Below are 24,756 nucleotides of genomic sequence, written 5' to 3' on the forward strand. Positions count from 1 at the left end.
TTCCAGACGGAAACGCCTCCGGGCTCCCTGACCTGGGGGACAGTCGAGAGGGCAAGGGCAGAACTACCAACTCCCGCTCGGACGCCCGGGACCTGCTCTTCCCAGCTCGCTCGCGTTTCTCCAAAGGACGCGCCGCACAGCCCTTGCGCCCGCGGCACTCCACGCTACTCCTCTGTGGTCTCCCCCAAACTCTTCCCGGGGAGCCGCACAAAGCACAGACGGCGCCCTGAAACTCGCCGGGCACTCGCCAGCCATCCCCACCTCCGCCTCTCGAACCCTCCTCGTCGCGTTCTTCCCGCCCCGCACCGTTCTCCTCGCGTAGATTCTGAGGAGTCAGAAGCAAACCACGAGAAAATGCCTTCGCGAGGAGCCTCCCCGCACCCGCCCTGTCACTGAAACAAAAGCGTAGGGAGGAGGGAGGTGGGAGAGGAGGCGGGAGGAAGGTTTAGAAAGAGGATGGGGACAGCAGTAGGAAGGAGCTGGGGAGGGGGGTCCAGGTGGCGAGCAGGGCTCCCGTGCCGCGCGGCGGGTCGCTTACATGCCCAGGTCGCTGTAGGTGTTGAAGAACTCCATCTGGTTGCACGCCTGAATCCAGCCCACCACCCAGGTCTCGTGGCGGGGGATGGGGGGCATGACCACGCGGGCGGAGGCTTTGAAGTAGGGGGTCTTGTAGCGCAGGACGATGGGCGAGGTCTCCTCGATGCGCGTGGGGCACTGGTCGATGGTGGCGCACACATCGTACACCACGATGTTCTCGCGCCGGATCCGCGCCTTGCAGGTGATGCTTTGGATACAGCCCATCCTGCAGCCCGGCGCCGGCACAGCGCGGCGTGGGGCAGCGCGGGGGAGCCCGTCACGCCGGCATGGCGGGCGACACGCCGCTCGCTCCCGGTCAGGCTCAGCTCGCACCTAGGAGCGGGGAGCCGCCGCCGGGCATCCTTGGGGAAGCCCCCTCCTCTTGCAGCCGCGCGGGGTCCCCGCCGCCCCGACGCCCGCCCACGCCCGCCCCCTCGCTCCGGCAGGGCGCGCGGAGGGTGCCCTCCTAGGAGGCGGCGGGTGCCCTCGCCGGCTCCAGCGCCGGGGCGGAGGGCAGGGAGGGGAGCGGCGCTGCGAGGAGTGGTGCCCACCCCGGGCCGGAGCCCCCCGCCCCTCGCCGGAGAGGAGGAGGCGGCAGCGGCGGCGGCGGCATGGAGCCGGGGGAGGGCGGCGGCGGCGGCAGCGCCCGGTCCGTCTGCCTCGGCGGCGGCAGCAGCAGCAGCCGCCGGCGCCGCCGCCGCTGCATGAACCTCTGCACCGCGGCTGCCCCCCGCGTGCAGCGCACCCAGCGGCGGGCGAGCGGGCGGCCCGAGCGGCAGGCGGAGGCAGCGGCGGCGGCGGCGGCGACCGGAGCTCCCACCGGCCCCGCCCTGTAGCCGGACCGCGCCGACACTCCTCGGTCCGGCCGCCCCGGCCCGGGGGCGGCAGGAGGCTGTGGCCCGGGGTGGAGAGCCCCTCCGGCTGAGGCGGCACAGGACGTGCTCCGCGGAGGAAACTGGCTGTACGCCATGCGTTTTGTCCCTCTCCGGCTGCCGTCCGGGTGGGGGGGGGTAATGTGTAGGGGTGGGGGTATTTAAAGGGCCGCGAGCGCCGGGGTGGGGCCGGCACGTGGGGCTCGGGCGGGGCCCTGGTAGGTGGTGCCCCGGGGTGGGGGTGGGGGACTGGGGCGGGCCCAAGCGCCACCGGGTGGGTGGGGCAGAGCAGGGCGCGGCGCTGTCCAGAGTAGAAGCCGGTAGCCCGTTAGGGGCTGTGGAGTGAGTGGGGCAGCAGAAGGGGTAGGGGAAAAGCTTTATCAGAGATCGGTCGTTATTCAGAATATAGCTTGTTGGATTAGATTTAGGCTTGAGCCCTCTTAGTAGCCTACCTTCAGGAAGGGTGAGGTGTGGGCTCCAGCAATGTTACTAAATGCAGTGGATTTGCCTCTTTGCCTGACTCGGTTTGTTCTGGAAGCTCTTCTTTCCACCATTGTGTGTAGTGGGGATACCGGAAGAATCCCTCCGTACTCCAACACTAAGTCACCCATATGCCGGAGTTTTGGCAGACATTGGACACTGTGTACAGTATGACCACGGTCATGTGTCTCCTACTGCAGTCTAATGTGCCAAACAGGAAAACTATTTAGCAGATGCTTTTACTAGGCATCTTCTAACATTTATATTTTCAAAGCGTACAGCATCTAGGTATTTCTTCTCCGATCATTGAACATTTGCTGGGTCGGCTGCCCAAGTGTGAAATACCGACTAACGGGCCGCAGGAGGTGCTAGAGTTAGTCTTTAGCTAGGACAGGTGTGACGAGTAATTTGAAAATTGATTGAGATCTAAAAGCACTCTTCATCCTTGTTTTAACTGTTCTGACACCTTGGTTCACTTTATAGTTAACAAAAAAGCGGTTTTTCCCTTTGATGACTCATCTCTCTCATTTTACCATGTAGCCACAGACCTCAGTCACTGGTCCTTTCATTCAGCAAAGGCTGGCTGCCGGCCTGGCAGGAGCCAAGCATAGTGCTAGGTACTAGGGATTCAAAGTTGGACAAGAGCACATGGATCACTGGAGAAAATAAACCTGTTAACAAGTTATTATAGTAAACTGTGGCACCTGCTTTAGTGGAGCTGTGTATCCAGTGCTGTGAAAGACCAGACAGGAGAGCCACTGAGAGATTTATATAAGACTTTGCTCAACCTGTGACATTTAAATTGAATACTAACAGAAAGAGTCTCACCGAAAAGAGAAAGGTAAATGGGTAGTACAGGACCAGCATTTGGCAAATGCAAAATGTGTGGAGGTATGAAAGAACTCATCATATTCTGGGGGAAGAAACTCACAGTCAAGGCACTTCTCAAAGTCTTATGTGTCGACCATGGACATCAGAATCACTGTCCAAGCATCAGTTGATTGTTGATAGACCATATCTTTTTTCTTTTTAAAATTAGACTACAGGCTTTATTTTGATTTTACTAGCTTTTCCACTAATGTCTTTTCTTCCTAGAATCTAATCCAAGATAGGATGTTGCATTTAGTCATTACAGCTCCTTAGTCTTCTCAATCTGTGACAGTTTCTCAGTCTTTGTCTGTTTTTCATGACCTTGACATTTTTAAAGAGGACTGGTTAGATACTCTGCAGAATGTTCCTCATTTGCATTTATCTGATGTTTCCTCATGATTAGACCAGGATTTTGGATTTTGGGGATGACTACCATGAAGATGAACTGCCCCTCTCGTTGCATCATGTCAGGGGTACGTGCTAGCAATATGACCTGTTACTGGAGATATTAACCTTGATCACTGGGTTTGGTGAGTAATTTTGTTTTTTTACTTTTATTTTAGGTTCAGAGGTACATGTGCAGGTTTGTTATATAGGTAAATTGCATATCATAGGGGTTTGGTGTACAGATTACTTTATTACCCTGGTAATAAGCATAGTACCCAATAGGTAGTTTTTTTTTATCCTCTGCCTTCTTCTACCCTTCATCCTTTAGTAGGGCCCAATATCTGTTCTCTTGATAGGACCGTATCTTAAACTTCAGTGGAAGCCAATCAAGGTAAGCCATGCATTTTGAGAAAAATTACTCTGCATCAATATAGAGAATAGAGGAGGCAGAGTTTCAGAATATTGTGATGACAGATGCTTTGACCTTCTGCTAGCTAGGGTGGTGCTGTGGAGCTGGAGAGGCCTGACTGTATTTGCATTTGAGAATCACTTAGGAGGTAAATTTATTTACTTGGTAACTGAACAAGGAGACAGAGTGGAAGCAGCTTGGGATTGTGGGTGAAGTCATGTTAAGTTCGAGGTGGTTGGAGGTATTTGTGGGGTGGGCTGGGGTGGGGTTAGAGTTTCAGTTTCAGTGGTTATTAGGTTCCAGGCAATAGACCAGAAGGAAAGCATTTTATTGGGGAATGTAGTTATCTTTCTTAATTTGAATTGCTTATCAGGCTGCAGTTTTGTGGATAAACAACTCCTTTGTCTTCTGGTGAGATATGTTAAGCCTTCATAAACAGGAAGGGGAATGGCAACCTTTCCCAAAATATAGGGAAATCACATAAGGAAGAATATCTTATTTTTCAAACTTAATATAAGATATCATTATATTTAGTAAAGCCAATAAAATGTAACATTCTTCACAGATTCAGACCTTTGACATTCTGAAAGGTTCATCCATGACCTTGGTGAGTCTCCAAAATCACGAATGTCATCATGGCATATAATTTCCACCATAAAGTACAGTAGAGCATAACAAAAATGTAAAGAATCTTTTCAGACTCTTAATGGTTCTATGAATATGTGGCCAAAGTAATTTATAAAGCTATTTAAATACATTTTGCCATTAAAATAAACTCCTTACTTCATTACCTTATATCTTTACCTTATTAACACCCTATCTCCCTGACTCTGCAAAGAAAAAAATTGATCACAGTATGAGAATTGTTGTGCAGATGTCGATGAGAAAGGAAGGAGAGCTAAGTGGTACTGCACACAAATGCCAGTGTTGGGAGTGGTCACGCACTAGCTGAGTGGCTGGCAAGTACGCTCTGGCCTCCTGGCAGCCCCATTCAAATTTGTGTCCCAGCAAATTACCTCATGAAGGGACCTTTTGGGTTATTCACTGGGGATTTGTATCATGCATATTCGGTCTGCAAATGCCAATGCAGGGCTATCTGTAGCTCAAATGAAATCCCCAGGCTTGTAACAGTTTCTCTGCAGCTGCTCTTCTAAGTTTCTCTTTCTCTCTCCTCATGGTAAGTCCCTTGCCTCTATTAACACCTTTAATGCTATTTCACAGTTGCTTGCTCACACTTGTCTCCCCCAGTAAGCTGTTCATTCCTCAAGAGAATGTGCCACCGGCCGGGCGCGGTGGCTCAAGCCTGTAATCCCAGCACTTTGGGAGGCCGAGGCGGGTGGATCACGAGGTCAAGAGATCGAGACCATCCTGGTCAACATGGTGAAACCCCGTCTCTACTAAAAGTACAAAAATTAGCTGGGCATGGTGGCGCATGCCTGTAGTCCCAGCTGCTCGGGAGGCTGAGGCAGGAGAAGTGCTAAAACCCAGGAGGCAGAGGTTGCAGTGAGCGGAGTTCGTGCCATTGCACTCCAGCCTGGGTAACAAGAGCGAAACTCTGTCTCAAAAAGGAATGTGCCACCATGCCCTGTTCCCAGCCTAGTGTGTGGCACCTAGGTGCTGCTCAATAAACATTTGAATGACTAAAAGTATTCTTAAAAATCATTTAAAACATTATTTCTCATACATTATATTTAGTAGACTGCCATCCCTAAAATGTAACATGATTCACAGATTTGGACCCTTGACATTCCCTATAACCTTCCATATAAGCTCTGTCTCATCACCTGCAGCAAGCATGTTTTATTCTAATTCTTTCTGCCCTGTACCTCTTTGTCCTCCCACTCTTTTCTTAATGTGCCTCCTTGAGGATAAGTGATGCCCTTTGTCTTCGAGCACTATACATGATCTTAAGGGTTATCAGTTCTAGACACCACGAAATGGGGAAACTCCAATGACAAGACCTTGACAACAATCATTCCTTGTGAATAACTTCATTGGAGTTTATTCTCAGGGCACAGCACAAATGATCCTTTGTACTTCAAGCTTCTGATGTTCTTGGGCACGACAGAGCTCCTCAGTTCCCCGAGTGAGGGCTGTGCTGTCCACTCTCCAGAAGGCTGGCCTCTGTTCTCCGTTACAATCCGCTCCTTCAGCTGTGGATGACTTGGTTCTTCCAGAAGCAGGGCGATCTCTGACTTTATTTTTCCTCTTGATTTGTCAATTTGTCAAGAGAGCTTTTTAGAAACTCTGGGTCACAAGGGCCTATTTTCTAGTTGATCTTGCCAAGAGTTTTCAGAAACTATCAAACAGACTACCAAGAGATGTCGAGGACTTGCCTCTGGAGCTGTTAAAAATAGAGAGGGATTTCTGTCTCACTTAGGTGGCCCAAAGGCAAGAGATTAGTCTCAGGTCCAAGACTGCAGGATTAGGGAAACAACAGCTCCTTGGTTGTGAACTCTCCCTACCACCACTTCAGAGCCAGTACTAATTTCTCTTCCAGGACAGACTGAGAAACTCAATATGGAGTGGACTGTGGCAATGGACTCAGGCACATTGCAGAAGTCATTCAGCCCAAGATGTGGCAGCCATTGTGTGGTTCAAGTAGTCAATATTTACCAAGCTTTTTCCACCAGCCTTGCATGAGATTAGGCCACAGAAACTATGAAGAAGGATACCTTGGTTCCTCAGCTCTTCTGTTGTAGATCTGCTGTACCTGTCTCTGTCACATTCAAAGTCCTTTTCTCTGTCCTGATCTGTCAGATTTGACACTTAACGAAAACTACTTTTGATCCTATGATTCTGCAAATCTTGATTCTCTTCTTAGCTTCTCTGACTCTTCTTCCTTTCCTCATTTTCCAGGGTCATATTTCCTAAGGGTCTCCCCTCTTCTACCCGAACTCCTCAGGGTATTTATCCGTGTTTTAACTGGCATTTTCCATGGATGTCTTCCAAGTTTGTCTTACCAGCCCAGCATTTCTCCTGAACTCAAGGTCAGCAGGCGCATCTGCTGCTAGATGTTTTCATCTGGATGTCCTGCTGTATCCTCCGATCGCAATGAGTTGCTACCTCTTTTTCTATGGGATAGTGTCTCTTCCTCACTACCCTGCTCCTGACTGAAGGGACCAGTGTCTTCCTACTCTTAAAGCCCAGAACCATCTTAGGCTCCTCCCTCTCCACCTTTGCCACTCTCATCTAACACATCAAGTCAGAGCAAATTTTGATTGTGTATTTCCCTACTGTGGAAACCTTCTGTGTTTTCTTATTACTATTAAATTCATCACAGATCCATCAGATTGGTATTGAAGTGCTGCACCATGATGGGACCCCAACCAACCTGCCTTTCTAGCCTTCTTTCCCTCGACTTCCTACCCTCTCTGGGCCTCAGGTCCAGCAGATGAGTCACCAGTCCTTCAGCAGTTTTCTCTGTATTGGTTAGGCTGTGTCCTCTGACTGTATGTTGAGATCCACCCTGTTCTATGAAAATGATGATAACCATGTGTGTCTCATTCATTCTTGGCATAAGTCTGTGAGGTACTATCATTATCCTCTTTTACAGATAAAGGTACAGTGGAAAAGAGAGAAAGGAGCTTCCCCAAGGTCACAACTGGTAAGTGGCCAGGCTAGGAGTCAGACCTCCCTCTGGCCACATGCGAATGACCCTCTGGTTCCCGTGAGAACTTGGGGGAGCACTTCAACTTTGATATAGCACTTCAGCTATATATGATCTCTCCCACCCTAGATTCCTGCTCAGAACATGCGGTAGAAGGCATGAATAAAATAACAGGGTTTTATAATAGATTTATAGAAAGATCAAAGGAGAAGGAAGAATCAAGGATAAATCCAAGATTTCTAGGCTAATAGCTTAAAGGACAGTAATACCATCGTCAAAGTGCATCACACGAGACTAGGAGAGCTGAGTGGGTTGAGAACTACGATGACCTTGATGTTAAAGTATCCAAGTGTTCAAGTGAAGATACCCTGTGGGGGAAGTCACTAGTGAACACATCTTGTTTGAGTGGTCATTTTAGAAATTATAGCTTAGTACAGTTCCTTCCTTCTCCTGTTTCTCCCTCCTTTCTTTTCTTTCCCTTTCTTTCCAGTCTTTACTTTCTTCTGGAAATATCATTGAGCCTTTTCTTAGTGCCTGTTATTATGATGGTGCTTAGAGATTCTGAGGCATATCAGATACTATGTGTAGTTCTTACTCTATTAATAGCACTAATGCTTTTAAAAATACCATTTATTTACATGTCTCTCTCGTGAATACATTGTCATTGTCTTGGGTTTGTGCATTGTATTTAATTCAATTTTGTGTCCTTAGTCCTAAACACAGTGCCTGGTACTTCGTGTGTGCTCAAATGATAATGAGTAAAAGGTGGCCTGGTGAGGAGTAGGGGAGAGGGAATTACAGGTTAAGACCAGTGCTTCTCAAATTATTATGCACATACACATCACCTGGGGATCTTGTTAAAATGCAGTTTCTGATTTAGTAGGTCTCAGGTGGGGCCAGAGATTCTGCATTTCAAATGAGCTTCTAGATCTTTGTTACTCAAAATATAGTTTGAAGACCAGCATTATTGGCATTCAAGTTCAAGAAGCTTGATAGAAGGGGTAATGTACTAGGGAGAAGCAGGCAATTTAGTATGGCAAGCATGGCACATGGGATGCATGGCGGGGAGGTGAGGTCAAAAAGGGGGAGTAGGACCAGAGCCTGAGGATCCCAATGTCTACATGAGGCAGAGGGAGGTATCGTGGAAAGCTAATGCAATTGGAGTCTGATGTACATGAGTTCTAATCTCAGCTTGGACAAGTAATAGCTGTATATTTTCCATATCCCTAGGCCTCATGTTCCTTGTCTATAAAATGAAAATAAGGAGAACACAATGCCATTTTTATGAGGTTGTCAAGAGGATTAACTGAATGTAAATCTCCTAGTGCAATGCCTGGGACATGGTAGGTATTCAGTAAGTGGTAGTGAGCATTGTCACGATTGCTTGTGATGGACAATGTGATAGAGTAAACATAATCCCTGCCTGTAGGAATTTCCAAAGTGGTCAGTTTTTAAAACGAGCTTCCTGGCTATGGCCCCTCCATTTATCCTGTTTCAGTTTCGTGACTGAGTGGGTTAATGGTCAATTGGTTGCACAGCTTGAGGCCCTGGGTGGGATTACCACTGGCAGAGAAACCCAGGTCCCTAAAACCCTCAGCAGAAGGTCGTTATCTTCTCTGGATTCGCTTTGGACTCATTCACATTTCTTGTATTCACCTTTCCTCTTTTTTCTCTTCTTACTTCATCCATGGGTTTCCCTGCCAAACACTGGCTGACTTTGGATAAGGTGTGTTTTACCACAATCCCTCTGCATAGATCAGGGACTGGGATTTAGTCTGAGGATTTATCCAGCATCACATTAGAGCAGCAGTTTAGTGCTGGTGCATTTCTGCAGGCATTTCTCATCAGCAGGGCTGGCAGCTGTCCAGCTTGCTGCTGTGTAGAAGGCAGAGCCACCCCTTGTCGTCTCCATCTCCCTTGCCATTGCCACCATTCAATCCTCACCTACTAGGGCACTGATCTCCAAAAGGTCTACAGTGGAAAAAGAAATAAGAGAATTTCTATTTTCCTTTATTTTAAACATTTTCTGTTAATATCTATATTTTATGTATGTTATATTAGTGAATTTATATGTGCTACTGACATACATCATTTATTATCATTTTCAGACAGAGTCTCACTCTGTTGCCTGGCTGGAGTGCAGTGGTGCCATCTCGGCTCACTGCAACCTCTGTCTCCTGGGTTCAAGCAATTCTCCTGCCTCAGCCTCCTGAGTAGCTGGGATTACAAAAATTAGCTCGGCACCACCATGCCCAGCTAATACTTGTATTTTGATTAGAAACAGGGTTTCACCATGTTGGCCAGGATGGTCTTAATCTCTTGACCTTGTGATCTGCCCGCCTCTACCTCCCAAAGTGCTGGGATTGCTGGCATGAGCCACCATACCCGGTGACATATATCATTTATAAATAAATAAATAAGCAAACCTAAAAGGCAACTACTGATCTAGACAATAGCAATCCCTTCTAGCTGGACTCCTTTTCTCAATCCTTTCTTTTATATTACACTCTGAATTATCTTTCAAAAACACACTTCTTGTTGTTCACTGGCTTATCTAAAGCCATTAAGTCACTTATTCATTCATAACTTGCTGAGCAGCTGCCATCCATCGGGCATTGAATGAATGCTGGACATATGAAGATGGACAAGATACCGCCCTTGTCCTTACAAAGTTCAGGGCTCCTTGTGACCTCCTTCTCTCCTGTGTGATGACAAAGACTTTGTTACCTGGCCCCTTCCTGCAGTGTAAACTCTCACCCCTCCACTCATATTTAACCATATCGAGGTTCTTGGTGTTGCCCAAATAGTTTGCCATGTGCTTGTTATTTTTACATCCCATAAGCATGTACACTCTGTGAGGGCAGAGGCCTTGCCTTTTTGTTCACGAATCAATCCCAAATGCTTAGTATAGCACGCAACGTATAACGGGCACTTATAAATATTTATTGAATGCACGAATGCCCTGCATATGTTGGTTCCTCTTCTTTGAGGCCTTTCTCTCTGATGGATGTCTGTCCACCCTTTAAAAGTCACTTCCTCTGTGAAGCCTCCCTGCTCCCTGGCTCCCACATACAAACCCTCCCATGCACAGTAAGCATGTTTTCCTTTTCCTGGCTGCTCTGAATGTTCCTCCACATTAGCAATTGCCAGAGTGTCCTGCAACTGCTTGTTTATGTGTCAGTGTCTTCTGCTAGTGTATATGCTCCTTTTGGGGTTGTCACTATATGTTTTCCATTTTTATATCCTGGTGCCTATCTCAGACTAAATAATAATGGTATCAGAAAGGAAAGAGGGATGGAAGAAGTGAAGGCCGATGTCCTTATAGATCTTGCTGGGGAGAGGGAGTGTGATGTATAAAGGGCTAGGTCAGGCCCTGGTGGTCCTCTCTTCAATCACCCTCCTGTAAAGTATTGAATTGTGCCCCTTGGAAGATATCTTGAAGTTCAAACCCCCAGTAACTCAGAATGTGATCTTACTTTGCATAGCATTATGGCAGTTGTAATTAGTTAAGAGGGGGTAATACTGGAGTAGGGTGTGCCTTTAATTTAATATGACTGGTCATTCCTTATAAAAAGACACGGATGCACTGAGAGAATGCCATGTGATGACAGGCAGAGATGAGTCAAGCAACCAAGAAACATCAACGATGAATGGCCGTGACCAAAAGCTAGGAAGAGGCAAGAAAAGATTCTACCCAGGGTCTCAGAGGGAGCATGCCCTGCCAACATGCTCCAGTTCCTCTGGAACTGGGAGAGAATAAAATCACTGTTGTTTAAAGCCATGCAGTTTGTGGCACTTTGTTGATACAGCAGCCTAGGAAATGGGAACAGCTCCTCAACTTCACCTGAGGCCACTGGCTCCTCCCTGCAAGATCAGCATCATCCCTGCCTGGACAATTAAGTCACACCTGGCTAAGGTAAGTGCATCCTGGTTGTGGGCCGAATCTAATCCAGAGCCTTGTTCCCAAGGCCCTGTGCCCGCTTTAGTCCCTGGTCCCTGTCACAGAGTTTCCATCTCTACCCTATGCCCCATGTCTAAGAACTGGCATCCCTCTGTCTTCTTGAGTGTCCCAACTGGATTCTCCACATTTGCCCGTCTGCCTTGCCCCTAACCTACTTTTTTTATATGATAATTATGATCTTTTAAAAATTGGAATAAGATTGTGTCACTTATTCTCAGAAAACATTTCAATGGTTTCCTACTCCTCTTGGGACCCCATTTTCAGTCTTACCATGAGGTGACTGTGATAAGATCCTTCATGAGCTGGCTCCTGGCAGCCTCTCTTGTCTTACTGTGCTGTGTTCGGTCTCATCTGTTCCATCTCCACATTTTCCTTCTTTCATGTCACTGAATGAGTCAAGCCTCATTTTCTACCTAAAGGCCTTTGTGCAAACTCTTTCTTCTGGTAGGATCAGTCTTCCTCCTGTACCCCTAACTGTATTTGTCTTGACCTCCAGCTTCCAACTGCCACCCTCCAGTCTCTGCACTTTCACATAGCCAACTCATCCGTTAGACTTCAGCCTAAATGCTACACCCTCAGCAATGCTTTCAACCCCACACACCCAGCCAGGGCTCTTTATTGTGCATTCCTAAAGCCCTCTGGACCTCTTTCCCACAACACTTATCATATGAGTAATTAGATAATCATTTCTTTGATTATTATTATTTTTTTTTTGATATAGAGTTTTGCTCTTGTTGCCCAGGCTGGAGTGCAATGGTGAGATCTTGGCTCACTGCAACCTCTGCCTCCCAGGTTCAAGCGATTCTCCTGCCTCAGCCTCCCAAGTAGCTGGGACTACAGGTATGTACCACCATCCCTGGCTAATTTTTTTATATTTTTAGTAGAGATGGGGTTTCACCACGTTGGCCAGGCTGGTCACGAACTCCTGACCTCAGGTGGTCCACCTGAGTGTTGGTATTACAGGTGTGAGCCACCACACCCAGCCTGTAATTATTTAATCTGTCTTCCTTGATAGATTATAAGCTTCATGAGGGTAGAAACTGTGTTAATTTTTTTCATTGCTGTTTATACTAGCCCTTAAAACAATGCCTGATACCTAGTGACTGTTGAGAAAATATTTGTTGAATAAATGAATGAGTTTGGGACGTTGTCTTGGTAACCTGCCTAGTATCCCAGTCCTTCTAGAGACATTGTCCTACTTCACTCTCAACACTCCCTCACCCCCTTGAGTGGCGAAAGATCCCCCAACTCCACCTTAGCGCAGGGGCCCTGCTGCTTACTCTCAGATTTCCTTCACACTACCTGCTTCTGGCTGTTCCTGGATCTGTTTCTGTTCTATCCCCTGCCAGAACATATCCGTCGATCCATCTTGGAAGCCCTGGTGCCAAGGCCAGGGCTCCTTGATGCTGTGTTGTACTTGTGGGATTAGACACATTTCTTGCTGCCCTTGCTTTGGGGTCTCCACATTAGTTCCAGGTCCCCTCCCTCCTGGTCTGCCTCATCCAAACTGTGTCAGGGTCAAGTGTCTGGAGACACAATATGAGGATTTGAGGAGCCAGTGATGGGATCTTCAGGGATCGATTATTCAGGGAGTGCTACCATATGCAGTTTACTTAGAGAATCCAACATGGGCCTCAGTCCAGGCTAAATAAACATAACATGAGGGCAGAAACCTTTGTGGCATTTACCACTAGGATAAGTAATTATTTTTATTACTGATAGAAACTATTGATTTATGAATAGAAAGGGAGTCCAAATCACATTAAAATAAAGGGAATGAGCAGTATAGGAAGAAAACAATATGAAAGGGAAACAGAAAACCTGAGAATCCCTTTAAATTGGGTATTGTGTTTACTGGAATAGAAACTCATTTTATCTGTATCACTCAATAAGTATCACACACAGTGGAAGCAAATAGCATTAGTGTTTACACTTCCTGAGGCAGCTGGAGACAACAGCCACAATCCTGCGCTGACACGAGGCAAGCATCGAGCAGGTCTCACAGCACAGATTCATTTCCCAAGGCCCCCATGGTGCTGGAGCAGGAAGGCCATGCTGTTTCCCTCAAATGTTTGAAGCACCATTGATTGTGTCTTACATAAGCCCACAGCCTGGCACTGGGAGCTTCATAGGAAAGTTGTAAGTCTGAGACTTTGTGTCTTTCAGTTAACAAAGGATTGGTAGTGGTCCTAACTCCTTTGGTCTTGGGAAAGTCACATAAATTCTTTGAGCCTCAGCTTCTTTGCATTTGTAATTCAAAAAGATCCTCATGGCTGTTTGCAGATTTCCTCCTGTTTTTGTCTTGGGAAACCCCTTGATAACTGCCTAAGACAGGAGATGAGTATTTGATAAGGAACTTGAGATCTGGTAAAAAGATGCGAGTCAGTTCTTCCACAGAAATGAATGTGAGTTTGGGGGATGGGAAGAGACTAGGACAGAGAAGACAAGGGAGAGAGGAGGGAGTGAATAGTCTAGTAAAATGGGGAGGGACATCTACCCATTAGAATAGGGGGGTCAAATGTTCAGTTTTAAGTGGTTTCCATTATTTTCATGTGAGAGAACTACTTCTCTGTATCTCCAAATCTTCAACACAGTATTCTTTACATACAGTCTCTGTGTGTATATGTGTGTGTCTGTGTGTAGATTAAAGAATATGAAAGAGTTCTAAAGCTGGGTTGATTCTAGGGCAAACATTTAGAAACAACTATGAGTCAAAGTGGAGACCAAGGGTTGAGAAGTTACATGAAGTCAGAGTCAAGGGAGACTATAACATTAGGCCCCTGGAATTGACAAAAATCTTGAAAAGGAAAGTGAATTTCCTAGTGACATGAGATGAGAATTTAAGGCAATCTAAATCTTTCTCAAGGAGAAGGAAAACCTGAGCACATCTGGGTCACATGTAAAATGAGAAAAATAGACATGATGCAAGAGCAGAAATCTTTGTGTACTCTTACCTTTGGAATGAGTAATTATTTTTACTACTATTAGAAACTGCCCTGTACTAATTACCTTATACGGTTGACATGAGCTGAGAAGGATAATGCATGTGAAAAGCTTTATCGATGTCAGATATTATTATTACTATTTTAGCAGACTTAAAGCCTTCTCTGCTTGTGTCCCAGACTTTATCACCCAATTCCCAATCTGGAAAGTATTACACAAAGGTTATTTTTTTGTTCTTGTTTGTTGGAGATGAAGGGCCACCCCATGGGACAGCATCTTCTTGAGCATGCTATGGTAATAGCTCAAATAAATGCGAAGCTGAGCATTTATTTGAGCTATTACAGCGGTCTAGAGAGATTGAGCAATTTCCTGCTTGAAAAAAAAGAAAATACTACATTAAACTTAAAAAAAAATGGGTGACCAATGAGAGGCAATTCTGCTCCTTTTCTAGATAAGAGAGAGTGATGGGTTCTGAAAAAGGGAATCTAAAGAAGTTTTCAAGGGAAGGAGTAGAAGCAAAAGCAAAAGCAATCTTCTCTGTTTCTTATTTATTTATTTTAGAGACAGGGTCATACTCTACCAACCAGGCTGGAGTGTAGTGGTGCGATCATAGCTCATTGCAGCCTTAACCTCCTGGGCTCAAAGGATCCTCCCACCTGAGCCTCCTAAGTAGCTGGGACTACAGGCATATATTACCAGGCACAGCTAATTTAAAAAAAAATTTTTTTGTAGAGACAAGGGGTTGTGATATTGCCCAGGCTGGTCTTGAACTCTTGAACTCAAGTGATCCTCCTGCCTTTGTCTCCCAAAGTGCTAGGTTTACAGGCTTGAGCCACTGCACCTGGGCTTCTGTATTTCATCTAAGGTTTACAGGGATGTAGAAACAATTGAGCAGAATGTGTAAAGGTGAAGACATCTGAACAGAAATGGTAAAAACCAAATAACAGACTGGGGAAATTAGTGTGATGAGATACGTGTCAAACAAGAAAACCACTCCCAGGCACATTAGACTAGGGCACTGACCCCCAATGCCCCCAGGTGGAAGACACTGTCACCATGGAACTGGCAGGCTTTGTCCAGAAGATTAGATAATTTCTAACATGTAAAATGGGAAACTTTCCAGATATCAATCTGGGGAAATCGTAGGGCTCTCCTCATTTGTTTTCTGTCTTTCAGGGAAGCCTATTCTTTACTGCCTGTTGTCCAGTGTCTGAAATTTTGTTCCACAAAGTTTGTTCAGTTTTTAAATTATGTAAGGAGGGAAGGTAACTTAGACTCATCTTGGTTGGAAGTGAAAGTAGATATAAAATAGCTTAAGGTGAAATTGCTTAAATATCTGATTTTTATGGAGCCTCAGATTCAGAAGAATAATGCCATCATCATGAAATCCTAGAACATGAAAACCCTAGAGCATTTAGGGAGCAAGAGGACAATCTCAGCATGCCTCAAATCTGCACAGTTTGTTACATTCTGCCTCAAATGGAAGCACTTGCTGGGCCCTGCTGAAAGCTTTACTAGAGTAAGGCAGAGGAGCCCCCTGTCATCACTGGGTGCTGAGGCTCTGAGCTTACCCTTCATTTCAGTGAATGCACCTGCCCCAGGGCCCTGGTCAAAGTAGATTCACCTGGTTTCCTTGAAGACTATTTCTACGCATGTTTCCAGGGAAACAGGCCTGAGACCCATGGCGCTTCCTGACACCTCAACATTAAAACTCAAGACTAAGACATGAAGCCATCCTCCCAGGGCTTCAATTCTGGCTGGAGACAGGAGATGATGAGGGAGTAACATGGGGTGAGTTTAAAACACAATTAACTCCATAGCAGCAGATGTATGATAAATTGCTCTCTTTCCTTACAGCAATTCAGATTTCCTGGGATGGAAGGACCTGTTGAGATAAGGAGTAAGAGTTGGGAGCTTTCTGTGCTGTAGGAGAACTGACGGCCTGGATGGTTGAGCATCCCTGATGACTGCCCAGTGGGAAAAGATCTTGAAATAGAATTCTCAGTAGGTTAAGCTTCTCCCTGAGGCCTAGAATCCTTGTTTCAGAGTCTGGCCAAATGGCCAGGAAGATTCCTTTCTAGGACTCCTTGGAAGTCAATATCATTTCTCTTCCAGTTTCTTTTTGGAGTCAGAGAACAGAACTGAATAGAAACCAATGACAAGGAGGTGTAGTCAGGGTGGGCCTGACAAGGGAAGCTCCCACCTCCTTGAGGGACCATGAAGCCTTCTTTGTTAGGGCAAACTGTGATGGCTCCTATAATGATGACAGATTACTGTGGTGATGACGGACACCAGGTGTCATCTCTGTGCACAACACATAGCGGGCGCTGTTGATGATAGGGTATGAGCACAGGTGTGTTCAATGCTTCTGAATCAGCAGTAATGCCTAACATAGGTCAGGGCACACAATAGGTGTATAGCAAATGCTCTGAATGAACAAGCCAGAGAGTTCCATAGTGTCATGGATTTGGAGAGGGCCACGTTTAATGAGCTCTTCGTGGGTGTGTGGCACCAACAATGTGTCATACAAAACTCAAAACACCTCACCTGCCACAGAGAGTTTTCCAATCTGGACGTACAAACTGTAGTACAAAGTTGTCACGTCTACAAAAGCAGTGTCTCACAAGTCCCAGGAGAAAGCGATCACTTCATTCTATCTTTTTGCTTAAACAGTAGCCCTTTGTGGCGCTGTCTGTTTTATAGTTAGCCTGTTCTGAAACGCTTCCTGTGTTCAGGGCATTTTCTGCATTGTAAATCTCATGTCCTCAAGAGGAAAGTCAGATACTTGCTTTCCCACTTCCTTGCAGCTAGAGCATATTTACCAGATCCAAGTTTTGCCAATCAGATCCACTGATGGAAGACTTCAATTAGGGAAAGAACTGAGTAGGGAAGCAAGTGCTATAACCCATTTTCTGATGAGGATAACTGTGGGACACTTGGCTGTCAGGGGCAATAGAGGCAGAGTTTTGGGCTTCCAGGGCCCAATATCAGGGGTGGGGTCTCTGTTGGAGCCAACCACGATGTGGTCCAAGTGTTGTCCTGATCATGTTACCTCCAAGCCTGGCCTTCTGGCCGTCCTGGAGGTTTTCAAAGCTACCCAATATCTTTTAACAAATTATTTTTCTGTTTAAGGTAAATGGAGATGGTTCTGCTATGTGTAATGGAGAACCTGATAGATACGCCTCTCAGTTGTTAGTTGTTAAGGGCCAGTGCTTCCTGTTATGTGAATGCAAATTAAACTCATTTGTTCTGTGATTCAAGGTACAACTTTCTAAGAGTTGCTAGGTCAGAATAAGCAAGCAAGTCCCAAATTACCCTTGAAGGAGTAAGTAGAAATCACACTTCTGAAAGCTTCCTTACAGTTTCCGCATTCTAAATATACTGGGAATAAATCACATTAGTTTGCTTCTGTCCCTGCACCATCCATTTTTGGTAAGTACACCTGGATACCCAAGCCAGAGATGTGCAGTCATCCCAAACTCTTCCTCCCTCTCACCTCCTGGTCACAAGCTTCTAGAATTTCATTTCGTTACTATTGTTTAAGTCATTGCTCTTCTGTACCTCCCGACAGCTCCTGCCCTGCCTTAGACCTCCATCCATGGTATGTGTCTCCCCATTCAGCTCCCTGCCTCTAGCCTCTTCACATTTCAGGTCATCTTCCATGCCACCCAATTTAGTTAGGTCACTCGCCCTTCTAGGAGGAGACGAATGTTTGAGCTTCTTATGATCTTGCCCCAGACAACCGTTTTAAACTCACTTCCTGCTACTTTCTCATCATCTCCTATGTTCAGCCGCCCACCTGTCTCCAAACACCAGGTTCTCATTGCTGCATCTCAGAGTGCACTGCTCTTTCTTCTTGAAATGTCCTTTATCAAATCATGCATTTGGCATACTCCTACTCATCCTTCAAGATTTTGTGAGAATGCCACCAACTCTGAGAGACAGATTCTGCCATTTCCAACAGAGTGAAATGCTTTTTGTCCCCTCTGTGTTCCCAAGGCACCATTCACCATCTTCTAATATATCATGTAACCAGTTCAGTGGAGTTAGTGACTGAAGCATGTATCTTTCCATTAGATGATGAGACTGTGAGGGTAGAGCTGGAATCTTCTTCATCTATGAATCTCCAGGGCTGAGGACAGTGCCTGACACCTAGTAAGTACTCAGCTGATACTTATGAAATTAATTTAATCAATGATAAAAGCAATTTCAGGAAAGAACCTTGAAACTAATCTGAAACTTTGGGCCTGCACTTCCAAATAGAGGCTGTTACTAAAGTAATAAGATTCTAGTCACTCCAGCCATAGCTGTGTTCTCTCCATTGGGCCAAAGACACCCTCGTCCCCCAGGGGAATTTTTCTGCACAGGTGGCTTAAAGGCAGACCCAGAAAAAGAAATTATGTACCTGTTAATTTACAAACACCTAGATATCTGGAATAGTAATTAACACAGAGCTCACTAATAGAGAGTAATTAATAGTTAAATGTTGGCATTTAACAAAAGGATGTTTTCCCCCTTTTCTACCTAAGCAATGATTTTAAGTTGAAGATGCTCAAAATGGCTTGAAATGGGAGGAAATCCTTCCAGACACCATGCGTATTTAAAAGGCAGTGCTGCTTGTGGGCATCCTTCATTGCTATCATTAACCACAACGGTAACAGCAAGCATTTACTGAACCCCCGCCAGCTGAGGCAGAGGTGCAGAATTGAAGGCAGACCCACTTTCACAAAAGTCTTTCATACAAAAACAAATTATGCCTGAAAATTAAATAAATTTAAAGGGAGACAGGTGATTATTCACAATCCAAAAAGACCCTCTGCTATACAAAAGGATCTCCCACAGGGCTCTTTTGAATAGGAAACTCCGTGAAAGCACTTAAAATATCATTGAGTTTATAAGGAATTGATTAAGAACTGATTATTTTAGAAACCAATCTATTGCACAGTAGGGTGTAGCTCCCTTTAGAATTGCAGCTCCAATTTTTGCCTTGTCAGCAACCTTCACACAGCAACACTGTGCAAAGCAAAGTGTATGGACAGGGTCTGGAACCTGGGCTTGAGTCTGGCCTTTGGCCGTGCTGACTGAGCATGGGCAAGCTAGCCTCAGTGTTTTCATCTGAAACTGGGGCCGACAATCTTGGAGCAAGAGGTGAAAAAGAGACTGAATGTGAAGGGGCCCATGGCAGAGGTGGTTTGTTCATTCATTCGCTTGCTAGGGCTAGCATAACAAATTACCACAAATTGAATGACTTAAACAACAGAAATTTATTGTCTCACAGTACTGGAGGTTAGAGATCCGGGATTAAGGTGTTGGTGGGAGTGGTTCCTTTTGAGGCTATTCCATGTCTCTCCCCTAGCTTCTGGTGGCTTGCTGGCGATCGTTGGTTTTCTTGGCTTCTGTTGTGTCACCCCAATCTCTGCCTACATCGTCATATAGATTGTCCCTGTGTGCACATCTGGTACAACCCCATCTCAACAAATTACATCTGTAATGCCCCTATTTCAAAGTAAGTTCAGATTCTGAAGTACTGGGGTTGACACTTGAACATACTAATTTTGGTGGGGGAACCCGATTCACACTATAACAACTCATTACTGCTCTTAAGTCACTGAAATAACAGATAAGCTGTGTTTTTCTCTGTTAGTTATTTTGCTTTTCTTGGCTAGATGTTGCCAAGTGAAAGGTATTTTTATAGAAACAATAGCAAGCCACAAAGAGAAGCTCTTGGACACAGAAATTCAAGGCAAAAGGGAAATCTGAGCAGAGAGCAGACAGGGTGACAACTTGGGCAGCAAATCCAGTAGCAGTTTCATTTATTCCTGCCATCCTTTTTGGGAATGGGAGTGTATTCAGTGTCTTCATCAGCGTTTTGGTCACATCCTCCTTACCACGTTGAGGAGTACGAGGGAGGCCTGGCATTCTTCTTGTCATGACTCACTTTTGCAGGAGGATTTCTCACACACTGGAATAATCCTTCTGTCAGGTAGAGACAGCGCTCTGCCTCCAGAGTTCTGCCAAACCAGCTACAACCAATCAGTGATTTCTTTCTAAGCATGGGTTTTATTCTTCTCCCCAAAAAGTGAATTAATGCTACTGTCTTATAGATTCTATTACCATTGAGTTGCTGGAGATTTGCAGGTCAGAGGCTGGAAGAAATAACTCTGGAGGCTTTAAAGTCTGTGACATACTTGTTTTGTGTTCTGGCTCACACAGGGATCCTGGGATATTTGGGTAGGCTGATTGCGGTAGTGGCCTCATTTGTTCCCGTCTTCCTGCATTTGTGCATTTGATAATGATCTCCCACATTGCCTTTTGGTACAGCCAGGTGTCTTGCTTTGGCCAAAGGGAGTAGCTTGAAAAGAGCTTGTTCTTTAGGGTTTGTCCTTTTGCTGTTCTTGCCACTGCTTGATCAAGCTCAAGCTCGCCTACTGGAGGAAGAGACATCACATGGAACAGAGGCAAGCTATCCCAGCTGAGTCATTTAGATCAGCCAGCCGGCTCTGCAGCTGATCACAGATGTATACGGGAACCCAGCTTATAGTAGCTGAGCCTGGCCCAGGCTGGCAGAATGGCCCAGCTGAGCCAAGCCCAAAGTGCAGATTCTCATATTTGTGAGCTACAATAATGTTTTTTGTTTGTTTGTTTTTGGTTGTAAGCAACTTGGTTTTGGGGTGGTTTGTTATATAGTAAAAGCTTACTAAACACAGATATTTCCCCAGAGGTTTTTCTAGAGTCTAGTACCGCTGGTGAGATCATGTGTTTTGAGACTTTAGGAAGAGTTTTCTATATAGCTGGGTGAAATTAATAGATAATAGATCCTAGGCTAGAAGGTGGGACACCAATCATGCTCTCTGCCCTTTGGGAGCACAGGCTTTGGAGTCAGCTAACTTCAAATCACGGCACTATGTCAAGGTGGGGTCACAGGTATAATAAACAACATAAAAATCTCTGTGACTTAATAAAGATGTATTCCTTTTCCATGTCAAGGTCCAGTTATGTATATTTGGTGTCTCATACATGTACAATCAGCTGCAGAATTGGCTGGGGGCTGGTTAATATAAGAAAGCTCAGCTGGGATGTCTTGTCTCTGCTCTATGTGGTATCTCAACCTCCAGAAGACCAACTTGAGCTGATCATAGATATATATAGATATATAGATAGATATATGCAGAGATTTAGGGACTGTGACAATTAATTTTGTGTGTCAACTTGACTAGATCACGGGATGCTCAGATCTCTGATTAAACATTATTTCTGGTTGTTTCTTTCAGGCTATTTCCTAAAGAGATTAGCATTTGAATCTTTTTACTGTGTAAGAAGATCACTCTGGCCAGGTGCAGTGGCTCATGCCTATAATCCCAACACTTTGGGAGGCAAGGCCAGCTGCTCAACTGAGCTTAGGAGTTCGGGACCAGCATGAGCACACGGCAAAACCCTGACTCTACAAAAAAATACAAAAATTAGCTGGCATGGTGGTATACACCTGTAGTTCCAGTGGCTTGGGAGGTGAGGTGGGAGGATCACTTGAGCCTGGGAGGTGGAGGTTGCAGTGAGCCATGATTGTGCCTCTGCACTGCAGTCTGGGTGACAGAGTGAGACCCTGTCTCAAAAACAAACAAAAAACCCCAGAAGATATCCCTTCCCAATGTGAGTGAGCCTCATACAATCCTTTCAGGGCTAGAATAGAACAATAGGTAGAGGAAGGGAGGATTTGATGGCTTCAGCTTGAAGGCTTGAGCTGGGACATAAATATCCTTTGGCCCTCAACTCTGTGGCTCTCAGGTTTTCAAATCTACCCAGAGTAAAAGAAGTCATTATACGAAAAGATACTTGCATACACATGCAGCACAATTCACAATTGTAAAATCATGGAACTAACTCAAATGCCCATCAATCAACAAGTGGATAAAGAAACTATGGGGTGTGTGTGTGTGTGTGTGTGTGTGTGTGTGTATGTATATACATACATATATATATATACACATACATATATTATATATATATATATATAAAATATATGTATGATGGAATACTACTCAGCCACAAAAAGGAATGAATTAACAGCATTCACACTGACCTGGATGACACTGGATACTATTATTCTGAGTGAAGTAACTCAGTAATGGCAAGCCAAACATACGTTCTTACTGACATGTGGGAGCTAAGCTATGAGGGTACAAAGGCATAAGAATGATACAATGGACTTTGGGGACTCGGGGGAAAGTGTGGAAGGGGAGTGAGGGATAAAAGACCACAAATATGGTGCAGTGTATACTGCTTGGGTGATGGTGCACCAAAATCTCACAAATCACCACTAAAGAACTTATGTAACCAAACACCATCTGTACCCCAATAACCTATAGAAAAGTAAAAAATAATTTTTTTAAAAAAGGTAGTTCTGTTCAGTTGTCTTCTTGTTCAAATGCATAAGTCCAAATCTGGGTGGATCAATTATTCCCACACACAACTCCTTTTCCAAATGCTTACATTTTTATGTTAGTGACACAGTTATTCTCCCAGTCTCAGTAATCTTCAGCCCTTTCTCTTTTATTTTTTGTAGTTACTCAAGTCTGTCCTTTCCACCTGCCCTGGTTTGGACTCAGGTCAGCTTGCATCATACTCCCTATAACCCGTCTGTGCCCTGCTGCCAAATGGACCTTCCCGAACACCACTTTCATCATGTTATGGCTCCTCTGAGAATCTGCAATGGTTTCCTGCTACTGTCACATCACAACTGCCTCCCTTAAGGCCAGAGGAGGCTAGATCCAATGATATGGAAGCTTCCAGCTTCCAACTAAAGATTTTTTTCTCATATCTATGTCTAAGCCTGATTGTCCAGGAGAAAACACGTAAGTGGGGCAAAAGAAACACCATTCTCGTCTATACCCGAGGGGGCTGAGCTGACCAATTTAGGGACCCAGGAGACATTTCTTAAATGAGAAAATAACTTTTGGGTAGTGTATGAAAATATAACTTCCTAAAATGACACCATTTGCCCATATTTATTCACTGATGCCACTTTAGTTATCTGTAGCTACATTAGTAAACTATCCTAAAATTTAATGGCTAAAAACAATGATCTTATTTTGTATTTCTGTGAGTTGATTGGGCTCAGCTGGGCAGTTCTTTTGCTGGTCTTTCTTGGGTTCTTTTAGGCAGGGATAGTTAGAAATAAGCTTGGCTGGGACGGGGGGGGGGGCTCCTCTCTTCCTGTAGGCTTAGAACCTATCTCTCCCCACGTGGCTTCTCCATGTCATCTTTCAACATGGTCTTTCCAGAAAGGCAGCCAGACTTCTTATATGGAGGCTCAGGGTCTCCAAAAATGTAAATGTGGAAGCTTCCAGGCTTATAAAGCTTAGACTTCTAATTGGCACCATGTCAGTTCTGCTGTATTTTGTTAATTAGAACAAGTCTCAGGGAAGCTCAGCTTTAATTAATTCACAATAAAAGTATGAACATGGAGAAGAATGGCTCATTGGGAGCTATCGTTGGAAATGAGCTACTGCCTGTGGCTGTTCATGATTCCTGACCTTCCCATATAAAAAATACACTTACCCTTGCAAATCTCATTCCAATATGGCATCAGCTTAAAGTCCAGGATATTGTGCGCTAAACTGTGTCCCAGAATGGGGTTTCTGGGATGAAGTTCCTTATGTGCATTTTCTCAGTTGCAAGGACCAACTAAAGAAAATGGCAAGTATCTGTATCCCACTCGCTAACAGTTATTTGAAAATGAGGCAAGAAAATGACAATTGACTCCCTGTTCAAAAAAAGGGGATAAAAGGGAAGATGATCAGTCACTGATTCATAGCAATTCTGAAATCCGGCCTGACACATGTCCCAATTTTTCTGACTTGAGGCAAGGAATAATCCTGATGAAGACTCACTTTTGTTCTTTAACAGTGGTTCTGCTTAACTCTTGGTCTCACTCTCTGGGATCCAAGCTCTGCCTCTGCTTCGTGCTGCCTTTGTCATGGAAATGGCACACATTTGTAGCTGCGTGTCTGTAATCCTGCTTTCTACCCCAGGGGAAGTTGTGGCCCCTGCAAGGGCCCAAAGCAAGGGAAAATTGTGGTGGCTCCCTTCAAACATGCCTTGTACTCATGCCCTCCTGTCCCTCCCTCACCTACTGAGTCTGGACTGGCCCTGTGGCCTGCTTTAATGAATGGAAGATGGCAGAAGGAACACAGCCAGCTTGGGGCAAAAGGCTTAAGAAGCCCTGACAGTCCTTGTTTCTGTACTTCTGGGATTCCTAAGAATGTAAGAAGTCTGTCTACCCTGCGGGAAAGACCACACAGAGAGTCCACATGGAGAGGGAGAGGCCTGAGAAGACACAAAGAGGGAGAGAGGCCAAGTCATGCCAGCATCTCAGGTGAGCTTCTACAGCTCCATGCTATCTGAGTTCCATCACCTGGAAAGTACACGTGAGAATCCAAGTCAGACTACAGAAGAACTTCCCATGGAGCCTAGCCAATCTGTGGAACCATGAGAGATAAGAACAGGAATGTCATTTTTAAGCCATTAGATTGGGGTGGTTTTCTTTACAGCAATAGATAACCCAGAACATATATATTCACTCACTGAAAGTTATTTAACTAATCATCGGTGCTTGATGTCCATCTGTGCCTGATATTTTGTTAGGCCAAAT

At 45.2% G+C, this 24,756-nt stretch overlaps 1 protein-coding gene and 1 long non-coding RNA gene across 11 annotated transcripts in view; one reads left to right on the plus strand and one right to left on the minus strand.

Moving 5' to 3' along the window:
* FAM78B (family with sequence similarity 78 member B) overlaps positions 1-24,756 on the minus strand; it is a 323,508-nt gene that overhangs the window by 103,906 nt on the left and 194,846 nt on the right. The window contains exon 1 of one of the 6 annotated variants that reach the window (XM_021668086.2): positions 539-801. The exons of 4 other annotated variants lie outside the window; for them this stretch is intronic. In XM_021668086.2, the coding sequence (XP_021523761.1) occupies positions 539-801 (263 nt within the window). Of the gene's footprint in view, positions 1-538; positions 1,547-24,756 lie in introns of those variants that run through there. One more of the 6 variants, XM_012444509.3, reaches the window with a different exon arrangement.
* LOC105711676 (uncharacterized) lies at positions 452-24,145 on the plus strand. 5 transcript variants are annotated; one of them, XR_010340425.1, is made up of 6 exons: positions 452-607; positions 3,202-3,328; positions 8,435-8,547; positions 10,780-11,120; positions 11,908-12,005; positions 22,669-24,145. It is a non-coding gene; the product is annotated as an uncharacterized LOC105711676 (long non-coding RNA). The 5 variants fall into 5 exon arrangements; XR_001106115.3 differs by lacking the exon at positions 452-607 and having other exon boundaries at positions 1,825-3,328; XR_010340423.1 differs by lacking the exons at positions 452-607; positions 3,202-3,328 and adding an exon at positions 15,771-15,899 and having other exon boundaries at positions 5,078-8,547.

Source organism: Aotus nancymaae, unplaced genomic scaffold, assembly GCF_030222135.1.
Source record: "Aotus nancymaae isolate 86718 unplaced genomic scaffold, 86718_ANA_hifiasm-v0.15.2.pri h1tg000108l, whole genome shotgun sequence".
NCBI lineage: Eukaryota > Metazoa > Chordata > Mammalia > Primates > Aotidae > Aotus > Aotus nancymaae.